The following is a 27,935-nucleotide window of genomic DNA, read 5'->3' as shown; positions in this document are numbered from 1 at the left end:
TATTCATGTTCTAAATGTCCAAAAAATCATTGGGCTTGATGGTTTTCAAAAAGATTCAAAAACGAGCTTGTTTAGCCCAAATGGAGAAACCGATAAAATATTGGCTAAGAGAAAAGATGGATTTCGACCAGGCCTCAAAGGGACATGTCTTGGCCCATATCAGGAGTATATTCTTCACCTTTCAAAGTCCTGGTCGTGGCTATATGAAGAGGTAGTCCAAGTTTCAGTCAAAGACTTTATTTAGTCAAGTCTTTGTTTCTATTTCCAATGTCTTGTTTTTAGCACATTCTTCTTTGGATCTCTACAACTTGTAATCCTATAAATAAGGCCTTAGAGCCACGAAATAAAGCAGATTGTTTTCCCCTTTTGTTGAGTTAAAACTCTTTGTTCTTTGTAGAACTTGTTCTTAGTTTCTTGGTGAGGTTATCTCCAAGTTTCGATCCTTCTTTTGTTGGACCGGTGCGTCACATCCGGCAACGATCGAAGTCTGGTAGTATCTTTGGGCTATTCCGCAACCCTTAGTGTCACCCCTCGATCCATCAGTTCTCAATCCTCTCGGATCTGAGTTCATATCAACCTTACCGAAAGAGTGATCCTTATTTTGGTTCTATCAGGGACTGCCCTTGAAAACTTACAGGACATGAGAAGAGTTAACGGTCGGGTCATCACCTTAGTTTGACTTGACGGTACAGATCTGGATCTAGAATGGAAGAAAAGGCGGTCAGAAACTCAGATCTGTCATACCCAATGATAAGAGAAAGATGGAATAAGAAGATATGAACCTTACCTTAGGGCTGAGATCTGATCTGGTTACATGCAGCTGATGAGAAAATGACGAGTAGGGTTACGAGATCGGCGGCGGACTTCGGTGATGGCGACCGGCGGCTTAGGGCGTCAGAGGTAGCTGGTCGGCAATGGTGAGGCGACAACAGGGCTTCGCTCGTGCAGAGCTTCGCTCGTGCAGAGCTTCGCTTGTTGTGTCTCTTGTGATTCTAATCTAAGAGGACTCTTTCTCTTACAGGAAATGAGAGGGGAACTAACTAGAATTTTCTCCTTTTGCACTTAAAACAAGTGGATTTCTTTTTGGACCGGATCCAAGATCTCACGGTGATTTTATTTGGTTTACATGATTAGTCAATTGTATATATATCTTTTACCAAAATCATTTGATCGGTTATGGAATAAAAGACCATTTTACATTCTTTACTTCTATGCTCATGATCTCTAAGACACATCCCTAGCTAAATGTTTCAGATAGAGCTGAGAGCATAGAAATCGAGTCTGACAATTAATCATAAGTTGAACGGTGACGAGTGACGATACAACATACACTCACTCATTTGTATTTCCTCCACGTGCTTAATAAACACGAGGAGAGCAAAAAAAGGCCGGCAACAAGACAATAAATGTCGGAAAATCAAAATCGTGAAACCCCAATTATTGCAAAGGTTCATAAAATGACGAAAGAAGACAAGGAAGAAGCCAAATAACAGAGGGCAATAAAGTCATTATACAACCCTCAGTGGACGGTGGAAACAAGAGCACCAATCGTTTCACAACTACTCTCGCAAATTGCAATAACACTCTTATATTTCTCTATATAAAGAGCACAGCTTTGTTTAGACGCAAGTGAGCTTCAGCAACTAGTATCACTTACTGCTTATTCATTCCTAAAAAGCTTTAAAAATGGCTGCAAACTACAACGAAAAGCTTCTTCTCAACTATGTTCCCGTCTATGTTATGCTTCCGGTAACTCATCATCGATCACAACTTGGTTTTACATTGTTTCACTAATGTTTCTATAGTTCAGTTCAAGTAAGGCCATATGTAATTAGCTTCTTAAAACGTAGCAAATTTTTTTTATACATGTTAAAATATAACTCATCTCTTAAATTTTATATAAATCTTGGCGTCTAAAGCTGAGAGTTCTTGAATTTTAATATATGGTTAATCCCGGTTCAGTTACTACCACTGTTAATGTAATATTCCTTCTGCTTTATCTTACAGTTAATAAATGTTTTTAAGTTTTTCCCTTGTTTTCATTTTGTTATTATTAGAAGACTAAAATAATGTTGAATGCAGTTGGGAGTGGTGAATGTGGAAAACGTGTTCGCGGACCCCGAAACGCTTGAAACGCACCTCAAGCGTCTCAAAGAAGAAGCTGGAATCGACGGCGTTATGGTCGATGTTTGGTGGGGAATCATAGAGTCCAAAGGTCCTAAACAATATGACTGGACCGCTTACAAAACGCTGTTCCAGCTAATCGCCCGTTTAGGACTCAAAATCCAAGCAATCATGTCGTTTCACCAATGCGGTGGAAACGTTGGCGACGTCGTCACGATCCCCATCCCGAAATGGGTTCGTGAGGTTGGTGAGAGCGATCCAGATATCTACTACACTAACCGTAGAGGAACAAGAGATATCGAGTATCTCTCACTCGGTGTCGACAATCTTCCTCTCTTCGCTGGAAGAACCCCTGTTCAGGTACGTAGAATCCTAGCGTTTGCGTTCTTGAGAAAACCCCGATCAGCGTTTTATTGAATATATTTACATTTTCATCATTCAGATGTATAGTGACTACATGAGTAGCTTCAAAGAAAACATGTTGGAGTTGCTAGAAGCTGGAGCCATTGTTGACATCGAGGTCGGACTTGGTCCTGCCGGTGAACTCCGTTACCCTGCTTACCCACAAAGCCAAGGATGGGTGTTTCCAGGCATTGGAGAATTTCAGGTTAATTTTGCATATAACATACATGTTTGTTATTAGTACGATTTATCAATTGAAACGCTGCGTTTTGGTGGTTCCAGTGTTATGACAAGTACTCGAAGAGCGAGTTCAAGGAAGCAGCGGCCAAAGCAGGTCATCCGGAGTGGGATCTGCCGGACAACGCCGGAGAATACAACGACAAGGCGGAGGAAACTGGGTTTTTCAAGACTAATGGAACCTATGTCTCGGAGGAGGGGAAGTTTTTCTTGACATGGTACTCGAACAAGCTTATCTTTCATGGAGATCAGATCATAGGAGAAGCCAACAAGATCTTCGCTGGACTTAAAGTTAACTTGGCTGCCAAGGTATTATTATTACTACTATAAACAAATGACATATACATGGATCATGTTGATAAACTAAAACAAAACAAATTCAAATTGCATCAAACGGAACTGACAAAAAGCTATATCAGTATTAACAGAAAACCAGCTCAATCACTAATGGTTTCATTTGGCTTTCAATGTTAATAACAAAAAAAAATCAACACTTTTTAAGCATTTTTCAAGTTTACTTGTCTAGCAAGGTAACTAGTTTATGAATCTAAATTGATTACGTGAACGAGATAGGTTTCTGGAATTCACTGGTTGTACAACCACCACAGCCACGCGGCGGAGCTTACTGCGGGATATTATAACCTTTACGAGAGAGATGGTTATCGCCCGATCGCTCGGATGCTCTCAAAACACTACGGCACTCTCAACTTCACTTGCCTTGAGATGAAAGATACCGACAATACTGCTGAAGCCCTAAGTGCTCCACAAGAACTTGTTCAAATGGTACACCAAGAGAATAGATTTCAAGATTTGTGCGTTCATATTCAACGGTCTGTATCTTGATTTATTTTGGTAAATCATTTATTCAGGTATTGAGCAAAGCATGGAAAGAAGGCATAGAAGTTGCTGGTGAGAATGCATTAGAGACCTATGGAACCAAAGGTTACAATCAGATTCTACTTAATGCGAGGCCTAACGGGGTTAACCATAACGGTAAGCCGAAGCTGAGAATGTACGGCTTTACTTACCTACGGTTGTCCGATACTGTCTTTCAAGAAAACAACTTTGAACTGTTCAAGAAGTTTGTGAGGAAAATGCACGCTGACCAAGTAAGTATATTTAAGACTTTAAAGTTATACACATGAAATTGGTCTTTTTCTCTTAGGTTATAAAACATAATATATGTCTTTAAAATGGGAACAATATTAGGATTACTCTGGAGATGCGGAGAAGTACGGGCATGAGATTGTACCGTTGAAGACACCTAACTCGCACCTGACGGTGGAGGATATCGCGGACGCGGCTCAGCCAAGTGGGGCATTCAAGTGGGATACTGAAACCGACATGAAGGTTGATGGCTGATCATCTTATCGTCAAACAAAATAAGAGAAGGAAGTGGCAATAAAAGGTTTTTGCAACGTCTACTGCAAAAATGATGGTGGCTACAAACTTTTTATATTCGTCGTACGTTTTCGGTTACGGGAATAAATAAACCGTTTTGGTTTGTATTGTGTGGAGTGAAGAGTGCTTGATCTGATTGAATAAAGTTTGTGTTTTTTTGTTAAAGGGTTTGTTTGTGTAGTTATGCTTGAATAAAGTTATATGTAATCTTGTGTAATTATCGTTTGATGAAGTATTTAATAAATTAAACTAATAAGCATTATGCTGAAGATCTCTTTAGGTTGTATTAAATCTATCTATTTATCTATACTATTATTTGAGAAGTAAATTTGCTTACTTGTCATATTCTCCATGATTTTAGTTAATTTGATTACTTGTCATCTTTTTCATGATTTTAGGATGTCATATACAACTCAACTTTTTATTATCCTTATCTATACTATTAAAAGAGAAGCAGTCCCAAAAAATCTACTTATGAAAAGTTGTTGGACCTATTCACTAGACTTAACTATTTTTTTGGTTTCACCTTATATTTCTCTAACTATACACTAATCAATTACCTTATATTTCTCTAACTATAAAATAACCAATGCTCTTATTTAATACTCAACTTAATATAATACACCAAAGATTTATACATCAATATTATTAATTCAAAATCATTGATATATTTTACCCCTATTTTTCTTTGGAATATTACTTTTGTGCCACTAAACCTATTAAAAAAATCGATTATTTTATAACTGATTTAATAATCATACAACCCACGATCATTTTTCTTTAACAAAAGCAGTTACTATAAAAACATTTGGATTTATTGGTAATTAAAGTCTGAACAATACTATACTTTTAATTTATATTAAATATTTTATGACCCAAACTAACATAAAAACATGATGCAAGTACGGTTAACAGAAAGTTAAAAACATGATACCATTCGACGGTCAAAACATATTAACTTTCAATTACGATTAGAAAAATACTTCACAATACAACAAACAAGCTTAATTATATTTTAAAATTATAGCTTTTTCTTTGAAAACCTTCCTAGGTTATTTTTGTGATGAAAATCTTTTACAACTGGGTTTATTAGGAGAAATGGTTTTGTATAGATATTTTCTCAGGAAATTATAGCATTTTTAGAATGTTTTTTTATGTTTAAATAAAATATATTATTTATTTTTAACATTTATAGGTAACTCAACTATACTCAACTTAATAATAATTTTATTTCTAAAACTCAAAAAATTAATCTTAATATAGTCATTATAAAACCTATAAACTAGAATGTATAACATAAAAAAGTGTAGTTTATTCAATTTTATATCTTAGTAAAATTTATATGAGAAATTTAATCAAATTTTGAAAAAATATTATCATGTTATTTTAGATTTTTACCATGTCATCTGGTATAGATTCACGAGTTAATATAGGTTTTTGATTTTAAAGGATTTTAAATAATGAATTTTTATTAAACTGAAACTAGATTATATATGGTGACTGTGTTTACTGGTTTGACTGTGGATATCACTTATTGGTGTTTTGGTTTCTTTTAGTAAAAAATTAGACTGAATGTTGAGGACTTATTAAAGACATTTTTTTTAATATTTGAAAAAAATGTTTTGAGTAATTTGTTTTTATTGGATAATTCAGCTTATAAATAGTATATTTAAGATATTTGGTTATTTAGAAATTACATATAATTAATATTTGTAGGTACATAATTTGTATTTTAAAAATTCAGGTATCTATTTATCTTGGTTCTTGAGATATATGATATGTTCGGTTATTTATAAATTTGGGTTCAAGTTTGGTTTCATTTTTTCAATTTGGTACGGGTTGATTATTCGGTTCCAGATAATATGACCAAACTTATAAACTATCTTATATAAAAATTTATATTAAAAATTATTAAATTTAAAAAATAAACCCGCGCTTTCTAAGCGCGGGTCAAAATCTAGTTACATCTTATGATACTAGCATAACTTTTACTTTTGATGTTATTGTCTTACATAAGTATGTGTGCATATGATAAATATGTGTTTGTACGTATAAGACAAAATATATAAATAATTAAACAGAATTTTTCTATTAAAAATAAAATAGTTGTATAAAAATTTAAAGGAAATAAAATAATTTATTTCCTTCTAAAAGTCTAAATAAAATAAAAACGTAAAAGTAATCTTATTTTTCTTATAATTAACTAACTTTACTTTTTAATAATTTTTTGTTAAAAAAATATAAAACTAAAATTAACTTCAAATATTTCACCTTATATGAGTGTGATATGTGTCAATTAAAATATTAGATTGTGATATGTTTCAATATTTCTTCTTTTTATAAAATCTTAAATAAAAGAGATTTCTAAAAGAAAATTCTTTTCTAATTTTAACCAATTAAGAATTTTTCCTACTTTTTTTAATTGTGACTATAGATAATTGTAAAAAGTTATTTAATAGTATTTTTACTTCAAAAATTTAATGATAAACATGATAGTAACAATTATTCAATTTACAAGAAAAATTGTAAAAACATTAACGATATTAAAAAAACGAATTTTGAAAATTGCAACTTTTGAAAATAGTTAATATTAACTAGAAATAGTTATTTGATAAAAAAATTATTTTTTTAAATCCCAGACAAAATATAATAGTAAAAGATTATGTAATATTAATTTCCTTTTTAAAATCCTACAAAACTGTAAAAGAATATTTGATAGTTGTTTTCCTTTTTTATAAAAAAAAAACTAAACAAAAGAAATTTGTATAATATTTTTAAGTCCTAACCAAAAAAGAATTGTAAAACTTTATTTGATATTATTTTTAAGAGAGTGTTTGATGATGAACATGATACTAAAAATTATTTAATTGACAAAAGAAGCCTAAAATTTGTGTTGATACGAATTGTAAAAATAGCAATTTTAAAAATAATATTAATAACTAAAAATAATTATTTGGTAGCAATATATTTTTCAGTGAAATTCTAACGAGAAAATAATTGTAATAGGTTATATGATAGAAGTTTATCTTTTCTAAAATCTTAAACAAAATTGTAAAAGAGTATTTAATATTTTTATTTTAATTGTAAATAAAAAGGAGATTTATAAAATATAATGTTTTCATTTTAAAAAAAAAATTCTAGCAAAATAAAATTTCAAAAACTTATTTAATAAAATATTAAATTAGTACATAAGAACATGTATAGTGTTGTCATTGATTCGATTGGTGTATTTAACTTTCATTTCTTTTTACTTTTCATTTCTTATTTCAGATTGTGTTCAGCTTTAATGTTTATGTATAATATTATCTCTAATCCTTAATATAAAGTTTGTAACAACTCGCACCATAATTGTAAAATACAAATATTAACTTGAACTTATGTGTGAAAACGTTTTAATTATAAAATAAATCTCAAAACAACATATGCAAAAAATCATAATACTATAATAAAATGAATTATTATTTTATGATTTTTATTAAATTAAAACATCAAACAAAAATCCGTTTCAACGCAACGGGCTCCTATCTTGTTGTATATAAATTGTGGTTTTATATTTTCTCACGACATGTTGAATTGGTCCAAATTTAAAACATGACACTTTAAATTTCAAATAGGATTCTAACTAGCTAGAATCACCGTAGTCTATTGGTTAAGGTTTAAAGGCTTCTACATTCAGGTGTGGGGTTCAAATCCTAGACTATGCAATTTATTGCAGATTACAGGAAATCCAGGTTTCAAGTCCCGGAGAGAGCGGTTTATTAAACAGTTATGCAGACTACAGAGGAAATGCTTGCAAGGGATCTTCAACATGGTGCAAGTAAATCTGGCCAGACGTGGATCTTCATAGGACGGCTCAGGTGATGCATTTAGGCGTAGGTCTTCATAAGGCAGGTAGTATTGTCGGTTGTCGAATCGTCTATGTAATATTTCCTCTCTCATAATTGTAAGATCATTAATAAATCAGCGTTAAAAAAAAACTAGCTAGAATCATAACTTAATTTCAAACAAAACCAAATTAAACCAAACCAAACCAACTAAAACCGAATCAAACCAAAGATAAATCAAACCAAACTAATTTGGGTTGACTTTGGTTAAAGTTTTTTAGACCCAAATAAACCAAACTAAACTGAATCTGAAATTAAACCAAAATGCTCACCCTTAGTTTCTTATGCTGGTTATAGTAATCGAGTTTTGGCCTATTATAATGAATTTTAAGAGTGCAAAAATTCATACACACTGATTATTATAAAAATAAAATCTACTTGGGTATTTGCTTTTCATTTTTGTTTCTAAAGTTTGGATTTTTTCTTCTTTTCTCCTGATTCCACAACATCCATTGTTTTTCGACCAACCAAATCATAGCATTCTGATTAGACAGTAGTTGTTTAGTTTTAAACATTACTGTAGACATAGATCAGTAGTAGTACTGGTCGACGTAGGTACGACCAACGGGTCACGGTCATATGTCCCAGGCTAAATTTGATTTTCTTTAAAAATCCAGTTCAAATTTGAAGTAAAAAAAAAAGATATTTATTTCAAATTCTATGAAAACGCTTCCTATTATTTCAAAGTTATGATAATATTTTGGTTAAAAGTTCTTCTAGATCTATCAGTACTCTTAACCAAAATTTGTAAACATATAATAATAGAGAGTTTAAATCACTAAACTTATAAATACAAATTAATATAGATACGCTGATAGTTGAATTTTGTATATATTAGATTTTGTAAATCAAATTTAAAATCACATTATTTCGACGTACAATCACCTTACACTTACATAAAAGTTGCTTTTTGATTTAGAGAAGTAATAAATTTTAGATCCTTTGTAGGTACTGTTTCAGCAACTGAAAAACAGGAAAAAGAACCTAGATCTTGATATCTCAAATACTTGTACTTGTACTGTATCAAATGAAACACAAGAGATCAACCCAAGAGAGGACTCTTTCTTTGTGGAGCGGGACACTTGAAGTCACGAGGTGGAGTCTTACCACAGTCGACAAGAAGCTCAAGAGCAATGGGAATAATGAGGTCAATGTTGAGAAGCTTGGCTCTAATTGTGGTGCAGAGACAAACCGCTGCGTCAAGACCCACTAAACCGCCAAGAACCGGACAACAAGTAGCCTTTGCGTAGCTTTTACCTAGTCCGATGTGAATCAAACCGCCTAGCACGTCCACACACGCGCCTAGCTTAAGCGCATCGATTGAGCAAGTCTCCGGTTCAGGGGTTGGCGCTGGAGGTGTAGGAGGACATGGGGTTGGTGGTGGTGACGGTGGCGGTGGTGGCGGGCATGGCGTCTCTGGGGTTGGCACTGGTGGTGGCTTGACGTACGGTGGTGGAGGGGATGGGGTTGGAGTTGGCTGTGGCGGTGGCTTGACAGTGGGAGGTTTTGGAGTGTACGGTGGAGGGGATGGCGTGTAGGGAGGAGGAGGCGTAACGGTAGGCGGTTTTGGAGTGTACGGTGGAAAAGAATGTGGAGGGGATGGAGTGTGCGGAGGCTTGACGGTTGGCGGTCTCGGAGTGTGTGGAGGTGGTTTAACGGTGGGTGGTTTAGGCGGTTTAACGGGATGTTTAGGCGGTTTAACGGGGTGTGGAGATGGCTTTGGAGGGTCACCACAGTCACAAGCGTAAGAGACGACGAGGAAACCAAGGAGAAGTATCACAAAGGAAAGGTTTTGTTTGTGAAGAAGCCCCATCTTGAGTTTTATGGTTTGGTTTAGTGCGGAAGTGATGAAGTACGTTAAAGCTATTGAGTGTCTTCCTCTTTATATAGACCAAAGGAATCTTTAAGATATTTTTATCCTTTTATGCTCATTATCATCATCCGTGAATCCGTGATGATATGAACATGCCAAATTGCGATTTATATAAGATTACCAATGTTGGACTGTATTTACTGTAATATAATTAGTACAATATTAATGACGACACTTTAGTAGTGACCCCTGTTCGGAATTACGCTAGGCGTTAGTCGGGCGGTTAGTCTACGCCTAGCGAATTTCAAAAAAATCGGGAAGTACTCGGAGTGTATGCGGGGCTTAGTTTTTAATAGAATTTAATATATTTATATATATCTAAAGTTATGTAATGGTTACCAGTGATAGTAACGTGGTCTAGTGGCAGTTTCCCTGATATTACACTCCACCAGGTCTTGACTTTGAGTTCCCCCTGGCTCCTTTTTGTTTATTTTCACTATTTATTTACTGAAGGGTATTTTTGTAATAAGCCTTCGTCATCCTCATTCTTATTTTTTAGGATTTCCTGCAAATGTTTTGTGCGGTCGCCAATGATTTCTAATACAGTATTTTCAGTTGTTTTGACTTTTCAACCACGATTTACACTTTGTACAAGCAGATTAGTCATATCTAAAACGACTTGGAGCTTTAGAATGACCAAAAACGAAGCTTTTTAAAAAAAAAACGCCTAATTGTCCGATTTGGACCAAATCGACGCGGTGGTTCTCCGCCGAGCGTGTAAACGCCGCAAATCCGGTCGCGGCGGCCGCGTTTTAGAATAGGGGTAGTGACAAGTATATGGGGGTGGGAGGGGTCACGAAAAGTACGTAAAAAGGTCACGTCAAACTTTCCGGAATTTCGGTATGTTCTTTAGCTCTACAACTTTTTTTTGAAAGAACTTATGTGCACAACTCTATTTGTCTTTGACAATAGTTCTTAACTTGTTGTTATATCGGATACTAGAAATTAATGAAAAACGATAGTAAACGAAAAAATAATGACACAAATCCCTTATATATTATTTGAGAAACATTACAACTTCTTTTTGTAACCACATGTCAGAGAAATATTATGGTCCATCTAATTATATAATAAACTTTTTATTAAACTAACAATAAATTCAGCATTAATGTACTTTATTATTTCTTTAAATAAAATTTATGGAATTGCCTAATGTGCCTAAATTATATATGGCAATTAATGATTTGAATAATACATATTTGATAAAAATTAGTGTATATTCTATTATATTTGTTTAATTTTAAACTATTAAATAAATTAAACAACCACAATTACTATATAATAAAAAAATTAGATTTTTCTGTATATGTTATATTTTGAATTTTACTAACGACTATAAATTACTAAAACTGTTAAAAGTCTCACATTCAAATTTTATGATTCTTGGTTTAAATTTTTTGTTATGACAAAATACAAATGATTACAAAATCATATAAGCAAAAGTCTAATTTAATTAATTATTAAGATTAATATATATATATATATATATATATATATATATATATATATATATATATATATATATATATATATATATCATTTTAAATTAAACTATAAACCATATAAAATACAATATTTAAGTTTCAAATTTACTTTGAACAATTTTTTTGATAAAAATTTTTGAACGAACATCGACAACTTATTTTTTTTTAAATGATAAATTACTAAAACTATTAAGGGCTATTAATCCTAGAATGATAATTTTGTTATCAGTAATTTTTTTTTTATAAAAGATACAAATGATCAAAACGACTATATGAGTAGAAATCATCATTTAATAGACATTAATATTTAAAATATACTCAAATATACTATGTATGTTACCATCATTTAAATTTAATTACATATCCTATTAAATATTAAAAAAATATTTTTGGATTAATGAAATTGATTTATATATTCGCACCAATTTAATTATATATTTAATAGTTACTGATTTTTAATTATTCAATATATATTTATTATTTCGTAATATGTAAAAATATTTAATACATAAAATAATTTTATATATAATGTTTATCCCGCACAAGGCGCGAATCTTAACTTAGTATTTAGTATAGTTCAATTCTTTCAATCAGAAAGGTTGGAAATGTTCGTTGTCTTACTGGATACTATATCCATGAGTAGCAGCTATACGATGGGTCCTAAACAAAAGCTACAACTCCTATATCTTTTAGGGCAACATTATCGGTGGAAAGGCTTTTTGGGATTCTTAAGTTTTTTTTTTCTTTTTCTTTTTCTGATTAAAAAAAAAAGATAAATTAGTTGCAGGCCCCAAACGTTAGTGGAGCCCGCAAACAATGTAACAAACGCAGTGCGCGCAAACGTATGTTAATCAAGGACATTTGGGCACAGTTTTTGGGAAAAGGTGGTGGGGTCCACACGTAAGAACTTTCCTCCACCATTGATAATGTTGCCCTTACAGTCTAAGAATTTAGATATATCATTAGTGATGATCTCTAAAATAGTCTTTCAACCAAAAAAATAATTCAAAAAAAAAGTTGGAGAGAAACTGTAGAAAGTGTCACCGTCATCTCTCTGCAGAGAAACGTTGCAATGTTTTGTAGAGACTACATCTACACATGTCCATTTTATATTGGTCCAATTATAATTACAAAAATAAAAACTAATTATGTCACTTAATGCTATTAAAATATTAATAAAAATTAGTCTAGAAATAGTGTTGGAAACTAAGCGTTGTTGGTGCTCTTAGAGCATCATTATCCATAAGAGACATTTAAGGGTTCTTAATCATTTTTTAATATCTTTTAGTTGGACAAGTGAAATTAAGAAACTTGGTTAAGAGACGGGCAAATTTGTGTAGTCCATTGTAAGTCTCTTATTTAAAGACTTTTTTAAAAAAATTAAACATTATTTTATTAATTTAAAATTTATTGATTAAATTATTAAACATAACATTTTAAAAATAGATTTTTAAATAAAAAACATAAAAACAAAGATTAGTAAAATAAATGAGAAAAATTTGAAAGAAGCATCCGAGCTCAGTTGTTGTCTTCATCACGTCTGAATTTACGCCATATATGTTCAACCAAATCAGCTTTCAGTTGATGATGCATTTTTGTATCACAAATTCTAATTCGAACACCCATCATATTGGCGATATTTATAGGCATATCTGAAGAAAAATCGAGATCCACATATGAACTTCCGGTGTCTTCTCCTTGTTGGAACTCTGAAACATTAAATTGAGTGTATCCATCTCGTTCGTCTTTCACTATCATATTATGGAGTATGATACATGCTCTCATAATCTTCTCAATTTTGACTTTATCCCAAAATAGTGTTAGATTTTAAACAAAGGCAAAGCGAGCTTGTAAAATCCAAAAGTACGCTCGACATATTTTCGGACAACTTCTTGGCATTGAGCAAATAAAACCGCCTTCGGCCCTTGTGGTATTGGAATAGATTGGATAAAAGTCGCTCATTTCGTATAAATTTCATCGGTGAGATAGTAAGCCATATGATACTCTCTTCCATTGACAGTGAAAGTGACTTGAGAAGCTTGACCTTTTATTATGTCATCAAAAACAGGTGAGCGATCAAGAACATTGATATCATTTAAGGTACCTGGAAGTCCAAAAAATGCATGCCATATCCAGAAATTATACGAAAAAATCATCTCTAAAACGATTGTTGGTTTACCCGAACCACGAGAATATTGCTCTTTCCAAGTGGTGGGACAATTCTTCCACTCCCAATGCATACAATCGATGTTTCCTATCATCCTGGGAAATCCACGATACTCTCCAATATCAAGTAGACGTTGAAGGTCAGCTGGTGTTGGTCTTCTTAGGTAATCATCACCGAATAAATACATTATTCCTTCCTTAAATTTTTCCACACATAACCGAGTTGTTGTCTCACTGAGCCGGAGGTATTCGTCGATCGTATCATCCGCAGAACCATATGCCAAGATAGAAGATGGCTTTGGTGCTGTGATCAAAGAGAGAAAATGGCTTTATAAAACTTGTGATTAAAGAAAGAAGATGACTTTGGTGTTGTGATTAAAGAGAGAAGATGAGTTTATAAGACTAGTGATTAAAGAGAGAAGATGGTTTTGGTGTTGTGGAGAAAGAGAGAAGAATGAGTTTGGTGTTGTTACAATTCGAGAAAGAAGATGAGTTTGGTCGTGTGGAGAATGGGTTTGATGTTTTTACAAGTCTAGAGAGAAGATATATATACAGCATACAAGTCATATAACAAACACATACAAGCCCGTGACCAAACACATACAAGTCCATGACCAAACACATAAAAGTCCTTGACATAGAAAGTGAAAGTACAGAAGAATACATAAACATGTGACAACAAACGACACGCAAGACCAATGTATTTATGTCTATGACATTAGAAGCTCTCAATGCTCCCACTACAAGACATAAACATGTGACAACAATCTTCTTAGACCACTTTTTCAATCTTCTTGACCTGCAAAACAATGAGAACAAGCACGTGAGAACATGACATAACAAGAGAACAAGCAGAAGCGATGTTTACGACAAGAATATGACAGAGCAAGAGAACAAGAGAACAAGCTATGTTTAATACAAGCATTTAAGATAAGCACAAGACAACAGAACAAGCAGAGCATGACAACGATGGCAAGACTAAGTGAAACCGCTTAATTAACGTAAATTCAATTCAGACCATGGCTTTTTCAACAGCTCAACCAGACGATCACTTCTATTTATTACCAACAGACAACCATAATCTAACACTAAACCAACCATTAATTAACGTAAATTCAATTCAGACCAGAAGCTAGACCATTTCTTTTCAGACCAGAAGCCACACCATTTCATTTCAGACTAGATGAAAGAGTAACACAAGCGGTAAACAAACAAGATACAGAATCATTCAACAAACAATGCTTTTTCAACTTCAACAGCTCAACCAGACGATCACTTCTATTTATTACCAACAGACAACCATAAACATGTGACTCTAAACCAACCATTAATTAACGTAAATTCAATTCAAGCTCAAACACAACAAACAAATACAATACAAGCTATCTAACTCATTCAACACAAGTACAAGCTTACACTAACCAAGACATTCATCATAGAAGCTAAACAAACAAGATACAGATCCATCCATCTCGCGACACAAAGACAGAAACAAACAAAAGAATCAACAGCCAAAAACCTAATCAAAATTGATGAACTAGCATCAAACAAATCACAATTGATCGAACCCAACTAAGAAATAAATCTACAGACAGAATCCAAACACAACAAACAATCAATCCAGAGACCAAAGAAGCACAAACACATGCATGATTCAAGAACATGAAACAGAAGCTAGAAGATTTACCTTTCGATTCGATGAGAGCCACCGAGACCTTCGTCGCCGTCGAGGAGAGCCATTGTCGCCGTCGAGGAGAGTCACCGAAGAGAGCCACCGAGACACAAAATCAAACCGATAAACAAATCAGAACAAAAAGAAGCATAATCAAAGATATGCATAGATGAAGAACACACCAATAACTTTACCTTCGATTCGAGGAGAGACAGAGAGAGAGAGGTCCGCTCTGTCGACGAGACCCACAGAGAGGGAGAGTATCAGCGTTTTCCTTCACTGACGACAGCCACCGAGACAGGGAGAGCCGATGACGGAGAGAAGCCACAGAGAAAAAGGGAATCGCCTTTGTCGTTGCACATAGAGAGGTTTCGAGAGAGAGAGAAGAAACCAAAAGACAAAAACCAAAGACACCTCTCCTCTCTCCTCTCATTTGCCAACACGTGGCCAAGAATATACGACTCTTCTTTCCTCTAATTAAGACACGGTTCTTCTGTTAATATGTATTTTTTATTTATTTTTATTTTTAAATTAGTTTAAGAGACCCCATTACGAATCGCGATAATGGTGCTCTTACTTTCTTGGACTTGGCTTATGGTATTACTAAGGCTATAACGTTGTCCATTTACAGCAACAGCAAAAAAAAAAAGAAAAAACTGCGAGATTCACACTATATCCTAATGTAATGGCTAGTGGCGAGACAATTGACGAAGGAATTTGTCTTTATCATTTGACTGAAGAGGCACCTCTAAATTTTCTAAAACCAAAGGCTGTAGAGATCCTTCCTCTTTTCCTGCTCCTTTCATTATTGGATCCACTTGTTTATCAGGATTCTAGGGAATTTTTGGAATTTAGTTTGTTTTGTCCCTACCTATAAATATTGTAGCCTAGTCGATGTAGCCCATAACAAACACACAAATATAGAAAGAGAATCAACTCTAGCTAGGTCCAAAGCTATGGTATGATTTAAGTATAATCAAAGTCAAAATAATGACAGTAGTTAATTAGTGTATTAAGTATAACAGATTACAGTTACAGTTACAGAAGTGTGCAAGTGCAATGCAGCATCGAGTGCTAAACTGCTAATATAGTGTTAGACTGCTATCACATGTTTCCACAAGCCATTGATCTAAGACCAAAAGAATTACGACATGATTAATTGTCGGTAAACCTAAATTAGCATGGAATTTTTTTGACGTCAATATTATGTCGGTCCCAATATTTTCCTTTCTATATTTTCAAAACTTAAAACAAGGAACCTACCGAAACACATATACAATCATAATTCATAAACTATCTACTGTCCACTAATCAAAACATGCCCTATTAGTATACCTTACGTATTTTATACCTTGTTCCACGCAGCTATGAAGAACACAGCTTTTTTCACGAGAAGTAATTGACTGGAGTCCGTGATTGATGATAATCTATGTATGAAAGTATTTCATTGCATATTTGTCTGGTTATGCCAGATTGAGTCGCTAACATGCACTCCAATACCTATATTTGGATACTTGATAAATAAAATAGAATAAGGATAAGATAGCTCTGTCAAAACTATTTAAAGAACTACATTATTTTTTAAGGGGTACATGATATAAAAACTAGTAGATAAAGGAGAGAAATGTAGTATGGACGCGGGTAGAAGGTTGCGGGTGAGATTTGACGTGTAGTAAGATTAGTGTAGCCCGTGAATCCATTCCTATAATTAAGATTATCTTTGTTCTTGCTCGTTTTAAATAGAATGGGATAATGTCATGTCACGTAACTAATGAAGCATACATGCGGTGTACTAGTGTGTATATACAAATAAATACATAATAATAATAATGAACCACAATTCAAAATAATACTAATAATAGTAATAATGAACCACAGTTCACATGCATGGATCTCTGCATGTGACAATACCATTATTAATTTGTGCTGAACCCAAGGGCCAAATTGTCGGGATTAATTTTGTTCCTAACTCAGTATCAGCTATCCAGTATTCTTCAAACAAGATAGAAAGGCAAATTAAAAAATCTTTCAGTGTTGGTGAAAATGTCTGCCAGTTATAAATAAGCGTGGCGACAAGCACCACAATACTACACAAAGTATGATAAAAGAAGCTCAAATAATTACCAATGTTGATCGCTAATTCTGTATCAGTAGGTCGTGGATGTCAGCCAATTTTTTGAAAATGGTATCCATAACAAATCCTGGAGAGTGACAACATGAAGCTTTTTTTGGTGTCTGTGATAAAGAGGTTTTAGACTTTTAGTGGCACTATACTAGTTTCTTTTTGCTCAATAAATGCCAAAGTTGAACATTAATTCACAAATATCTTCCAACTAAAGACGACTTGAAACTAAATCCATCTTGTTACAGAATGAAGTTTGCGTGCACACGGAATTGGCTTATACTTAGTCAAATGGAACACAAGAACAAATTACTTTAGTCATTTCACCACTTCCGAGATTTGAATGATAAGATTTAACGTACATTGCTCCCTAAATATATTTTCCAATGGCTGCAAATGAAGCAAACTTGTGAATGAGTCACATGGGTTCAAAGGCTTTGCATCGATGTTTAGTGTGTGTGGATGATGAGCGAGCCGGTGTGTTTCATGTAGTCATCAGTTTATGTATACTTCTTCCGTTCCTTAATGATAGATTTTTTTTTAAAAAAAAGTTTGTTTCAAAAAGATGTATTTTTTTGTGTTTTCTATAAAAAATTGTAAGTTTCAAGATAATTAATTGACTTTATTGAATTACTATTAGTTAAAAGTTATTGAAAATTGAAAATTACAGAAAACGATACATTTATTATGGTAATTTAATGTGTTTTCTTAATATGTGTGAGAATACTAAAAAGTCTATCTTTGTAGAACGGATGGAGTATTACATTAAATCAAATATCCGTAGAGGAGAAGTCATACAGCTCTAAGTTTGAGACGACTTAACAAATTTTCATAGCTCGATGAGCCTTAAATCTCTGTATCTGAAAAAGAAAAATCACTACTCTAACAATTTAGTCAGAATTTTCTATGCTCAATCAATAATCTTATAGAAAATTAGGTTTTATCTAACTATTTTTTGCTTTTCTAATTTTAGACATGGGCAGATCCAGCTTGTTAAATGTGTGGCAAGTGCCCCACATATATAAAATATATAGGTTTTATTTTCTAGAATTAATATTAGTTGTTTTATATTGTTATATAAATGTGTAATTTTATAAAAGAAATTATACACAATGTTGAAAGAGGAATTACATTAAGTATTTAATGAGTTATTTATAGACAAAGAAGGTCGGAAATTTTGTTTATTATAAGTAAATCGAACTGGGGATTACATAAATGAAAGATGGTTAAGAACGAAATGGGCTCACTAACATGACGAGCTTGTCACACAAAGGTAATGAATGGCGACTTAAAAGCGGTGCGGAATTCAGAATCTTTTAAAAAAACGCTTTAACTACGCCAATCAACTATTTATTTCTTCACTTCGCGTTTTTGATAAAAAACGCTTACAGGAAACTGAAATCTGTGCACAGGTTTCGATAACTCACATAAAAACCTACATACCGTAAAAACCGTGAACTCACGTAAATAGGTGTGGTTCCGAAGAAACATCCACTTATGTAACTTTTTTGCACACACCTTTTTATTTTATTAATACAAACATAGAGTAATAATATTAGATTTATGTATTTGGTGCACGTTTCATTAGAAAACGTGGTGAAGAAGTGCAATAATTAATCTTTTGGTCTTTTTAAAAACAATTATTTTACATCTTTTCATACGGTAAAATTTATAACACAACTAAGTTTTATTTACAGTAACTATATAACTTTCCATATATTTAACCCTATTTATTGCTGTCCAAAATAATCATCACTCATACTATTTAAAATCATTTTAGGCATAAAAGTTACACCAAAAATATAGTTAATTTATTTTATATAAACCAAAAATATAATATCCCTTTCTTATTAAAGGAGGAGCATTGGTAAAAATAAACCTTTGCCTCATGTGTTTATTACATGAGTGTCATTTCCTAGGTGTCATCACCTAATGCACACTCACTTACTTTTTAAAAAAACCCTTTATGAACTAGAATAATTACAGACAAATGCCACTGATCATTTGTTTATACTATATGATTTCGATTTATCATCTTGATTACATTTCGCGAATTATCATCTTGATTACATTTCGATTTTTTTAAAAAAAACGGGGATCTAACTAAGGCAGCATATTAACTCGATCTAAGAGAGGCTTTATGGTATGTTCGAAGATTTAGAAGTTTTTCCTTTTAAATAAGGCAACAAAATAAGTGTCTCATCTTAAGTCATATACGCTTAAGAAAACATAATTGAATTGTGTATGTATTCAAGGCAACAAAATGATAAAGGAAACAAATCGTGGTATGATATTTTCGTGGTATCATACCTATACTTAATGCTTCAAAATATTAAGGAATCAAAATTGAATTGTTAAACTATTCAAAGAATCAAATTTCAAAAACTTGAAAAATTTACCTTAATCGATAGGGGAATATTTCTGAAATATTTGTTGCGTGACCATCACTGATTTTCTTTACCTATTTCACTTTCTTTTGTTTTTTTTATACATTGTTTCTTTTATATTTTATTACACTATTGCTTATGTTTCATTTAATATTATATTTATAATTTACCCGCATGCAAACAAATATACAATTTAATTTTAATGGCCATCGCATATAAATTTATATTGACATACTAAAATTCCTAGCTATAATCTGTACTTTCTTACATATATTTTTCTTACTATGCCTTTAACTTTTATTATGTCTACATATTAAAAGTTATAATATTTTAATAAACTCTTCGCTCCGCGCAGGGCGCGGATTATCACCTAGTAATTTTATTATGTCTCAACAACTTTTATTAGTCTATTTAGTTACATAATTAATATCTAACCAGTGTTTTGAAAATTATAATTGGCCGATCGGTCAAATTGGTCAAATTGCGATTCACTCTACTATCATGTTAGATATTAGATTAAATTATGTATTTGAGTTAAGCAAAAATAGTTAAAAATTAATCAGATTTGCTAAAAATGGTTACTTGATTCAATATGAAAACTAAAGTTTTTAAAATTTAATTAGAAAAATTAAAAACCGTAGAATTTTTAAAAATATTTTATATTATTTTAATATTTATTTAGCAAAACCGCAAAATATGTTTTCTCTAATCAAACATAATTCCGCACCGCAAATTTTTTAAAACCGCACTTGTCCCGCAAACCGCATGAACTGCAGTTGAACCGTACCGCACTTCAATTTCGTACCGTTTTTATTACCAAAACCGTGGTTACCATTCGAAAGTCTATAAAGAGAAAAATGAGTTCGGATGTTATCTCTCTAGGTCCATGCCGATGAGGCCATATAAAATCCCTCTATAAGCGTAATGGCTCTACAATGAAAAGACAGCTCGTCGTTCTTCGTCCCAAGAATATTTGATACCTACAAACTATATACATAATAGAAACTTGTGTCTGGCGTGTTCTATATGAAAAGTGGTCCCGCAAAGTATGAATCTGAGGTATTGTTTGTATAATTTTTGGGTTTTCTGTTTTAACGAGGCGGGTCTTGGTCATCACTTCGGACCTTTGGATGAAAAATGCATCTCTTCAATTTAATCCGGGTATTAATCGGAGTACAAATACCATAGCCAACACATATTACATGTTTGTGCTCCATACAAAAATATTTCCGAAACTGTAATTATATGATTGCATGATTTGCATCATTAAACGATGATTTTTTCATTCTCATGCACTATCTCACTTTTAGAACATCTCTAATATTACTCTATTTTCACCTACAAACATACATTTAGTGAAAAATCTTTTCCAGGGGTGCTCTATATCCTACTCCAAAAATAAAACTCTATATCTTACTTTAAATTTAGATTAATTTTTTTTTCTATTTTTCTATTATATTTTTTATATACAGAACAATATTTTCACTTTTGTTTTCATTTTATATCTGAAAAGGTATATATTTGGGTAGTCTAATAAATTTGTCACAAGGTATCTAAGAACTTGTTAAATTGCATAAACATTTGTGGCAAGTTTAGACATCTTAACCTCTAAACATTGAGGTAATAAGTCTAATGTTTCCTTCATAAGAAACCAACAAAATATGATTGTCTTGGGTTTTATAAATAATTTATTAATTGACCCTGGTTAGACTATGTACCTTGGTTACATGTTTACAACACTCTATTTTTACTTCGCACCATATTCTCTCTTACACTATGTACATTGAGCCAGTTGAAAAATTAATTCAACTGTTTAATGTTTACAGTGATGGTATTGAAAGAAGAAAAAAAAATCTGGATTAAACTTAGTTGAAAAGATTCAACTACTTAGAAAACAAAAAAATAGGACCACATTAAAGATACTGGCCAATCAAACTCTATGGTATGTTCCACGCCGCCTGAAGGTATGTGACTTTTTTTGAAAAATAAATATAGAATAATATAACTGTTAAATTCTAATTGGTTGTTGGAGTTTCAAATGAATTATCGTGTAATAAGTTTTTTATAAATTATTTTTATATCAAAATTTGTCATTTTTGTACTATATAAATAGAAACTTGGTTTATTTGATTTGGATACATAAATAATTTTAGTATAATATTGATACTATTTATAAATTGACTCTTATTTATATAAATAAAAACAAAATAGATCAAAACAAAATTTTATAACTCAAAACTGAAACATTGTGTGATATAAAAGATAATGAGTGTTGAATGATGATGTGGAAGAAAAATAAAGTGATGTGTAATGAAAAAAAAAAGTAAAAAGATGGGTGTAGAATAATAGAACAATTGTAGATAGTTTTACATATATTCTTATATTTCTTCCACATCACAATTCAATACCCACTCAGTTTTTATTTTCTACAATGGTTGTCCTAAAAAATATTTACGACACCTTATCTCACTAATTTTATTCATACTTTTGTTTTATTTTATATTTTTGTGATTACATATTATTAATAAAAAATATCATTTGAAATTAAATCAAATAATTAAGAACTAATTTTGTTTTTTGTTTTTATTTTATATATTAATATTTCACTAAAAGGATGTTTAATGCTAAAACAAAAAATTAGTAGGAGCTAAAGCAAAAATATAGTTTAAAAATTAGTTTTTTTGTCCGAATGAAATGAAACAAGTCTCAATTTATAGAGTATGAAAAATGATAAATTTGATAATAAAAAACAAATATATATATATATATATATATATCTATAATTAAATGCAATAATTGATGTTAAATAATTGAGATGAAAAAAAGTTTGAAAATATGAGCATCCAATCAGTTTCTTACACTTGTCTTCATCCATCTATTTTCGTTGAAATTAAAATTTGAGAGACAACATTAATATTTTGGTCTAATCAACATTTTCCACGTCATATAAAAAGGACGCATGTTTTTTTCAACAATCTTGATAAATTTCAACACTAAATTTGCCACATCATGTATTTTACTTTTACAACAAACCATTGTAAGCTTATCGACAGTTGTTAATACAATTTGATAAATCTTCCATGGTAAATAGTCTTATAGAAATTAATTGAATAAAAAAAAGAATTAAACGGATTAAACTCGGCCGACGATTCTTCTCAGAACCCTCCCCGATCAAAGAAGGTAACTTGGACGACAACTTCATACGACCCCGAGAAACGCATCTTTAAACTTCATGTGGCAACCTACCAAAAGCTGTTGAGAAATGACGAGAGAAGCATTCACAACTAACCCACCTTGACCAACCATACAAACCCACCAAAGCGTACTGCGGCAGCACAACAGAGCGTCTTTTCCCTTCCTCAAAAAAAAAAAATCTATATGAGCCACATCTCCCTTCTTGTCCTAAAACGGGATCTTCGCTAGAGATCACACAGATCCAAGATCTCGCATCTATTAGACCATCAAGACCATCCATTATTCCGCCGCTAAGTGTCAGTTCATCAACTCCACAATCCCCCCAAAGAAAAAAAAATAGTCGAATTGTTGTGAATGCAAGAAAAGTCTTGCATTGAAAGTTTAAACAAATAATGTCTAGTATATAATAGGATATCCAACTCTTATTACTATGAGACCTTTTGAGAAAGAAGCCAAAACCAAACCCATGTGGACTTGCCTCTTACGCCCAAAGTGAACATTATCGTACTAATCGTTGGCGAGTGAGTTGGATATAGGCTTGAAAAAGTCCAACAATTAGTATCAGAGCGGAGATGACAAAAAACTACATGAAGGCCAAAATACTCTTTAAGTTCGAGGATAACGATCATTGTTGGGAGTGAGATGTATGTGGCAGAGACCAATCAAAAAGATCCCAAACGCTTCAGTTGTGGAAGGAGCATCCTAAAGGAAACTTCGCGATTAGGGGTGCTGAAGACTTATGTTGAAAGTCTTTCCCTCCCGACAATACAAAGATTAGGTGGATATTCCTAACAGTGATGCAAGGTTTAGGTGGTGAATTTTCTAATGGTGCTCTGCAAGGGTTAGGTGAATAAATCCTAATGGTGTGACAAGAGTTAGGTGAAAATTCATTTTGGTGATTACGTCGGTATAAGATATGTGCCAGGTTTTGCTGGAGGATGGAGGAAAAGGGTTTGTGTGGTGTGGTACTTGGTTTGAGAGGAAGTTTGATGTGAATGCAAAAAAAGTTTCACATTAGAAGTTTAAACAAATAATATCTAATATATAATAGGATGTCCAACTCTAAGTAGTACGAAATATTTTAGGAAGGAAACCAAAACCAAATTCATTCGGTTTTGCCTCTTAGACCCAAATGGATAATATCGTACTAATCATTCGCGAATTATTTGGACATGGACTTTAAAAAGCCCAACACAAATCAAATCAGAAAACCAAAAAAAAGGTGAAACATGTTCTAAAGAAAAAATAGACCTCGGCTCAGCGTCGGCTCGGCTCGGCGTGGGCTTGGGCTTGGGTCTTGGGTTCTTTTTGGACCAACTTAAGTACAACGTTTTGCCAGTTCATTTCTAAAAAACAGCATGACATTTGTGTGTAAACGGCATGTAGTTCGTATAAAAACGACACGAAGTTTATCTGTTCGAAATGGATCAGAACGAGTCAACAAGAGAGAAACTTGAGAAAGCTGCTCAACGTTTGCAACAATTTCGAAAAACCGCTCATCGTCTCCTCTTTAAATACATACTCTCCTCCTCTTCATTTCTCATTTCTTTTTACATCGAAACCGACAGCAAAAATACCTTAGCGTAAGTCATAAATACGAGAGTGTTTCGTAGAGTTTATAGTTTGATAGGGCGATCACGAGTGAAACGTGATTCGTCTGCCATGGTTGTATCATGAGATTCTATATTCGTACAGTCCCGTCTCGCTAAGGGAACAAATATTTTGAGTTAAGGAAAGATATCATATCTTGACTCCATGTCTGTTTGCGAATACGATTTCTTATCGTTCTTGTATTCGTTTTTTACATTCATTTATTTTCTTTACTTCGCTTTTATTATATCGTTTATGCCAGTCTGGTTTACCGACTTCTACAGATCTATCACAGAAGAAGCCTCAAAGTCGGAGTCACTCCCGGAGAAATCCCGCGGTCACAACACTGGATCCCTAAAGAACCTAGCCTCAAAACTCAAACTCTGCCAATCTCGTCGACGTTTCACCGTCTAGAAAACCGTAGACAACCGCGTTTTTTCCTATATTCAATCTAGTCAAGAGAGACCTCCGCCAAATTTGAAATTTGAATGTTTCAAATATCAATCAATTAGTTATAACTGGTCAGGTTATATATCAAAATAACCAAAATTGCCGTGTTGAGTTAGATCGAAGCTACGTATTGTAGTGGCGCAAAATGAATAAAATAAATTGTTTACAAAAAAGTAAATAAAATATAACCTATACTAAAAGGGATATATGAGCATCAGCCAGCCTATCCACGTCGACATTTTAATTCACACCACTTATGAGTTGCCACGTCTGCTTAAACTCTGCGTCATTTACAAACTGGACAAAGCAAAACTAACCCGTATGCATTTTTCAGGCCCGAGTCTTTTTAGTATTGTTTGCGTAAAATAAGCCCATCTTCAGGCCACCAAAATTTACGAACAAACTTATCTCCCATCTACGGTGTCCTGTCTCTTCGTCTACTGTGATAACCTCACCGCACGTTCCAAGTCGCCGGTATAACGGCTCCCATCCACAACAATGACTCATCAAATCGAATTCATTACTGTAGCTCTTCACATCCCTTGTCTTCCCCCAATATATTTCTCTCTGATTTTCGCTTCTTTTATGCTATCTCTTCACATCCCGTACATTCACCTTCTATATATCTATCCTCTTTTTGATTCTCACCACTCCACAGGGCCACCAAAAGAAATCTCATGCATCAATCAAAGAAAACGTCAAAATATATGAGATGGCTCTGGCTTCTCTAATCTTCAACGATGTTGTCCCAGGCTTGAGGGAGGCGAAGCTGAACTTCAGTTGACATCCTTCGATTGATAGAGTAGTAACCTATCAACGGTGCCAATTTTTTATGATAGGGTACTCTAGGGTAATCAAGAAGAGAAGGTACATATACGTTAGTTTCGATTTGAAGATGTTGTTGTCTGTTTTGTTGATCGCATATTACGGTTTTCTTCCTTTGCTAATGAAAGGGATTCTTTGATTTCATTGCAGAGATGGTTTCACCTATGGCTTAGACGAGAAGAGAGGAAAACCGCTTTCTCTGGTAATCAAACGTTGCTCTTTATTTTTGTTTAGTCGCACACATGCTAACAGTGTGATAGTGGTGCATGAAAAGAAATACAGCTTGGAGGAGTTGCAGACAATGGTCAATGATATGGACTATGGATTACGACTTACGATCAGAACCGTTAGTCCGAGAGTTCTTTGATTATAATGTTGGGATGGGGTTGAAATCAGAGGATTTATGTAACGGAGAGAAGGGTTAGGCTGATAATTTTAATACTTGGTGTGGCTCAACATTGTCGTTGATGTATACATGGGAAGAACCTGAGCAGATAGATTGTTGAGAGCCGTTGCAGTGTGCTTCCTGGTTTGAAAACAGCTGTTCCTTATGATTATCTTGACTTTAGTTCTGGTAGTGATTGGGATCAAGTTTTTAAGAAAGCGGAAGAGGAGTTTCAGAAAGAGAATTAGAGGTCGGATGAAGTTGTTTGAGCTTTTTTTTCCACTTCATCTTCCTCTTTAAAGTGTTGTCTTCATGTTCTTAAAGTTGTAACCTTGATTGTGTTTGTTGTGCCTCTTTGTTACTTTTTGGCATTATTTATTTTCTAAGCAATGGACCAGTACGATCCAGTTTGGTTTAAGATGTTTGAATTATACCACAATTAAAAACAAGGTTAAAGAAAGAAGCTGTAGACAGTTGATGTAAGAACATTTGAGATTCTGAGGTTGTCTGTATATCACAAATCTCTCTCTTTTTAACATATTTCTGCACATGCCGAGGCAAAGAAAAAGATAAAAAAAATTGTTTTTTTTTGTTTTTCAGATTTAAAAGAACTATAAAATATTAAAATAAGTTAGAAAGAAGATAACAATTCTTATCAATTCCATGAATCTAAGGATAACATTGTATCGAGTATAATTTCTGATAATAAAAAGAACTAATTTCATGGCTCACTATATCATTTATGAGTAGATTTGAGGATAGAATAATATGCTTTCAAATTTATAGTCAACATTACATTTCTGAATCCACAATATCATCGATATCAATAATTTTGACACACATCTGATAGATAAACCACATAAAACCACCTTTAAATCACCAGCTAAAATATATATATTTGATTCTTTACATTTTTATATTAAATTTTTTGTTAAAATCCTTTTAAGTACCACTGCTATATATTCCATTTAATATTGAATACCACATAATTCACTATCATTTAAAGTATTTTAGAAATAGTTATAAATACGTTAATCCAATTACATAACATTTTAAAGAATTTATAAAATACATAATTGAAATAACATTAGAATTTAATATTTTCTCAAATTTAATTGGAACTTCTAGATTTAGTACCTTTGCCTAAAATCATATTCGATTTATTTTAGGTGGTACTAATATTTGACTAGACATAACATAAATGTTGGATACTATCTTTTTAGAGGATGCTCACATTGAGATAATTTTACAGTAGAAATATTTCAATTGCTAACATAATGTTGACAAAAAAATAGCTAACATACTTTTATTCTCTTAAGATCAAACCCTTATATAGACATAATTCACTTAAAGCTAAACTCAAAAACTCTACACTATAAAAGACAATACACCAATAAAAACAATAAATATAAGTAGATTAAAGAACATAACCCAAAGTATAAAGATATAAGAGATTAAAATCACATAATGTGAAAATAAATTTTATTGATTATAAAGTAGGCTAACAAAACAAATATTCATACCAAAAAAAAAATCTAACAAATAAATACCATAGAGCAAAAATTATTTATACAAAATTAATTTGTTATTTGAATAAGAGATACCACATAGTTTAACTTAGAAACAATGAGTATATTAAATTAGTTTTATTTGTTATAATTGTAAGAAAATATGTTATAATCGTAAGAAATATATAACTGAACATATAAATAAATGAAAAATAATAAACAAAAACATG

General features: G+C 32.6%; 2 protein-coding genes and 2 long non-coding RNA genes across 4 annotated transcripts; 2 read left to right on the top strand and 2 right to left on the bottom strand.

The window, feature by feature from the left end:
• The first annotated feature begins 1,538 nt into the window (after positions 1-1,538).
• LOC103833505 (beta-amylase 5) lies at positions 1,539-4,435 on the top strand. The gene is made up of 7 exons (XM_009109588.3): positions 1,539-1,749; positions 2,083-2,484; positions 2,567-2,731; positions 2,809-3,072; positions 3,337-3,546; positions 3,633-3,872; positions 3,973-4,435. The coding sequence occupies exons 1-7, from the start codon at positions 1,687-1,689 to the stop codon at positions 4,123-4,125; spliced, it is 1,497 nt and encodes a 498-aa protein (XP_009107836.1). The 5' UTR covers positions 1,539-1,686; the 3' UTR covers positions 4,126-4,435.
• A 4,452-nt stretch (positions 4,436-8,887) lies between these two features.
• Positions 8,888-10,001, bottom strand: LOC103833504 (36.4 kDa proline-rich protein). The gene has a single exon (XM_009109585.2). It carries the CDS (start codon positions 9,859-9,861, stop codon positions 9,091-9,093), a length of 771 nt encoding a protein of 256 aa, XP_009107833.1. The 5' UTR covers positions 9,862-10,001; the 3' UTR covers positions 8,888-9,090.
• A 1,801-nt stretch (positions 10,002-11,802) lies between these two features.
• Positions 11,803-16,647, bottom strand: LOC117127450. Its single transcript, XR_004450457.1, has 2 exons — positions 15,259-16,647; positions 11,803-14,370 (listed from the first exon to the last, which is right to left on the bottom strand). It is a non-coding gene; the product is annotated as an uncharacterized LOC117127450 (long non-coding RNA).
• A 19-nt stretch (positions 16,648-16,666) lies between these two features.
• Positions 16,667-26,666, top strand: LOC103833502. Its single transcript, XR_626209.3, has 4 exons — positions 16,667-18,638; positions 20,595-25,854; positions 25,963-26,014; positions 26,087-26,666. It is a non-coding gene; the product is annotated as an uncharacterized LOC103833502 (long non-coding RNA).
• Positions 26,667-27,935: the final 1,269 nt, after the last annotated feature.

Source organism: Brassica rapa, chromosome A08 (genome assembly GCF_000309985.2).
Source record: "Brassica rapa cultivar Chiifu-401-42 chromosome A08, CAAS_Brap_v3.01, whole genome shotgun sequence".
NCBI classification, from domain to species: domain Eukaryota; kingdom Viridiplantae; phylum Streptophyta; class Magnoliopsida; order Brassicales; family Brassicaceae; genus Brassica; species Brassica rapa.
Note: the sequence above shows the minus strand (reverse complement) of the source record. Positions and strands in the feature narration are given on the sequence as shown.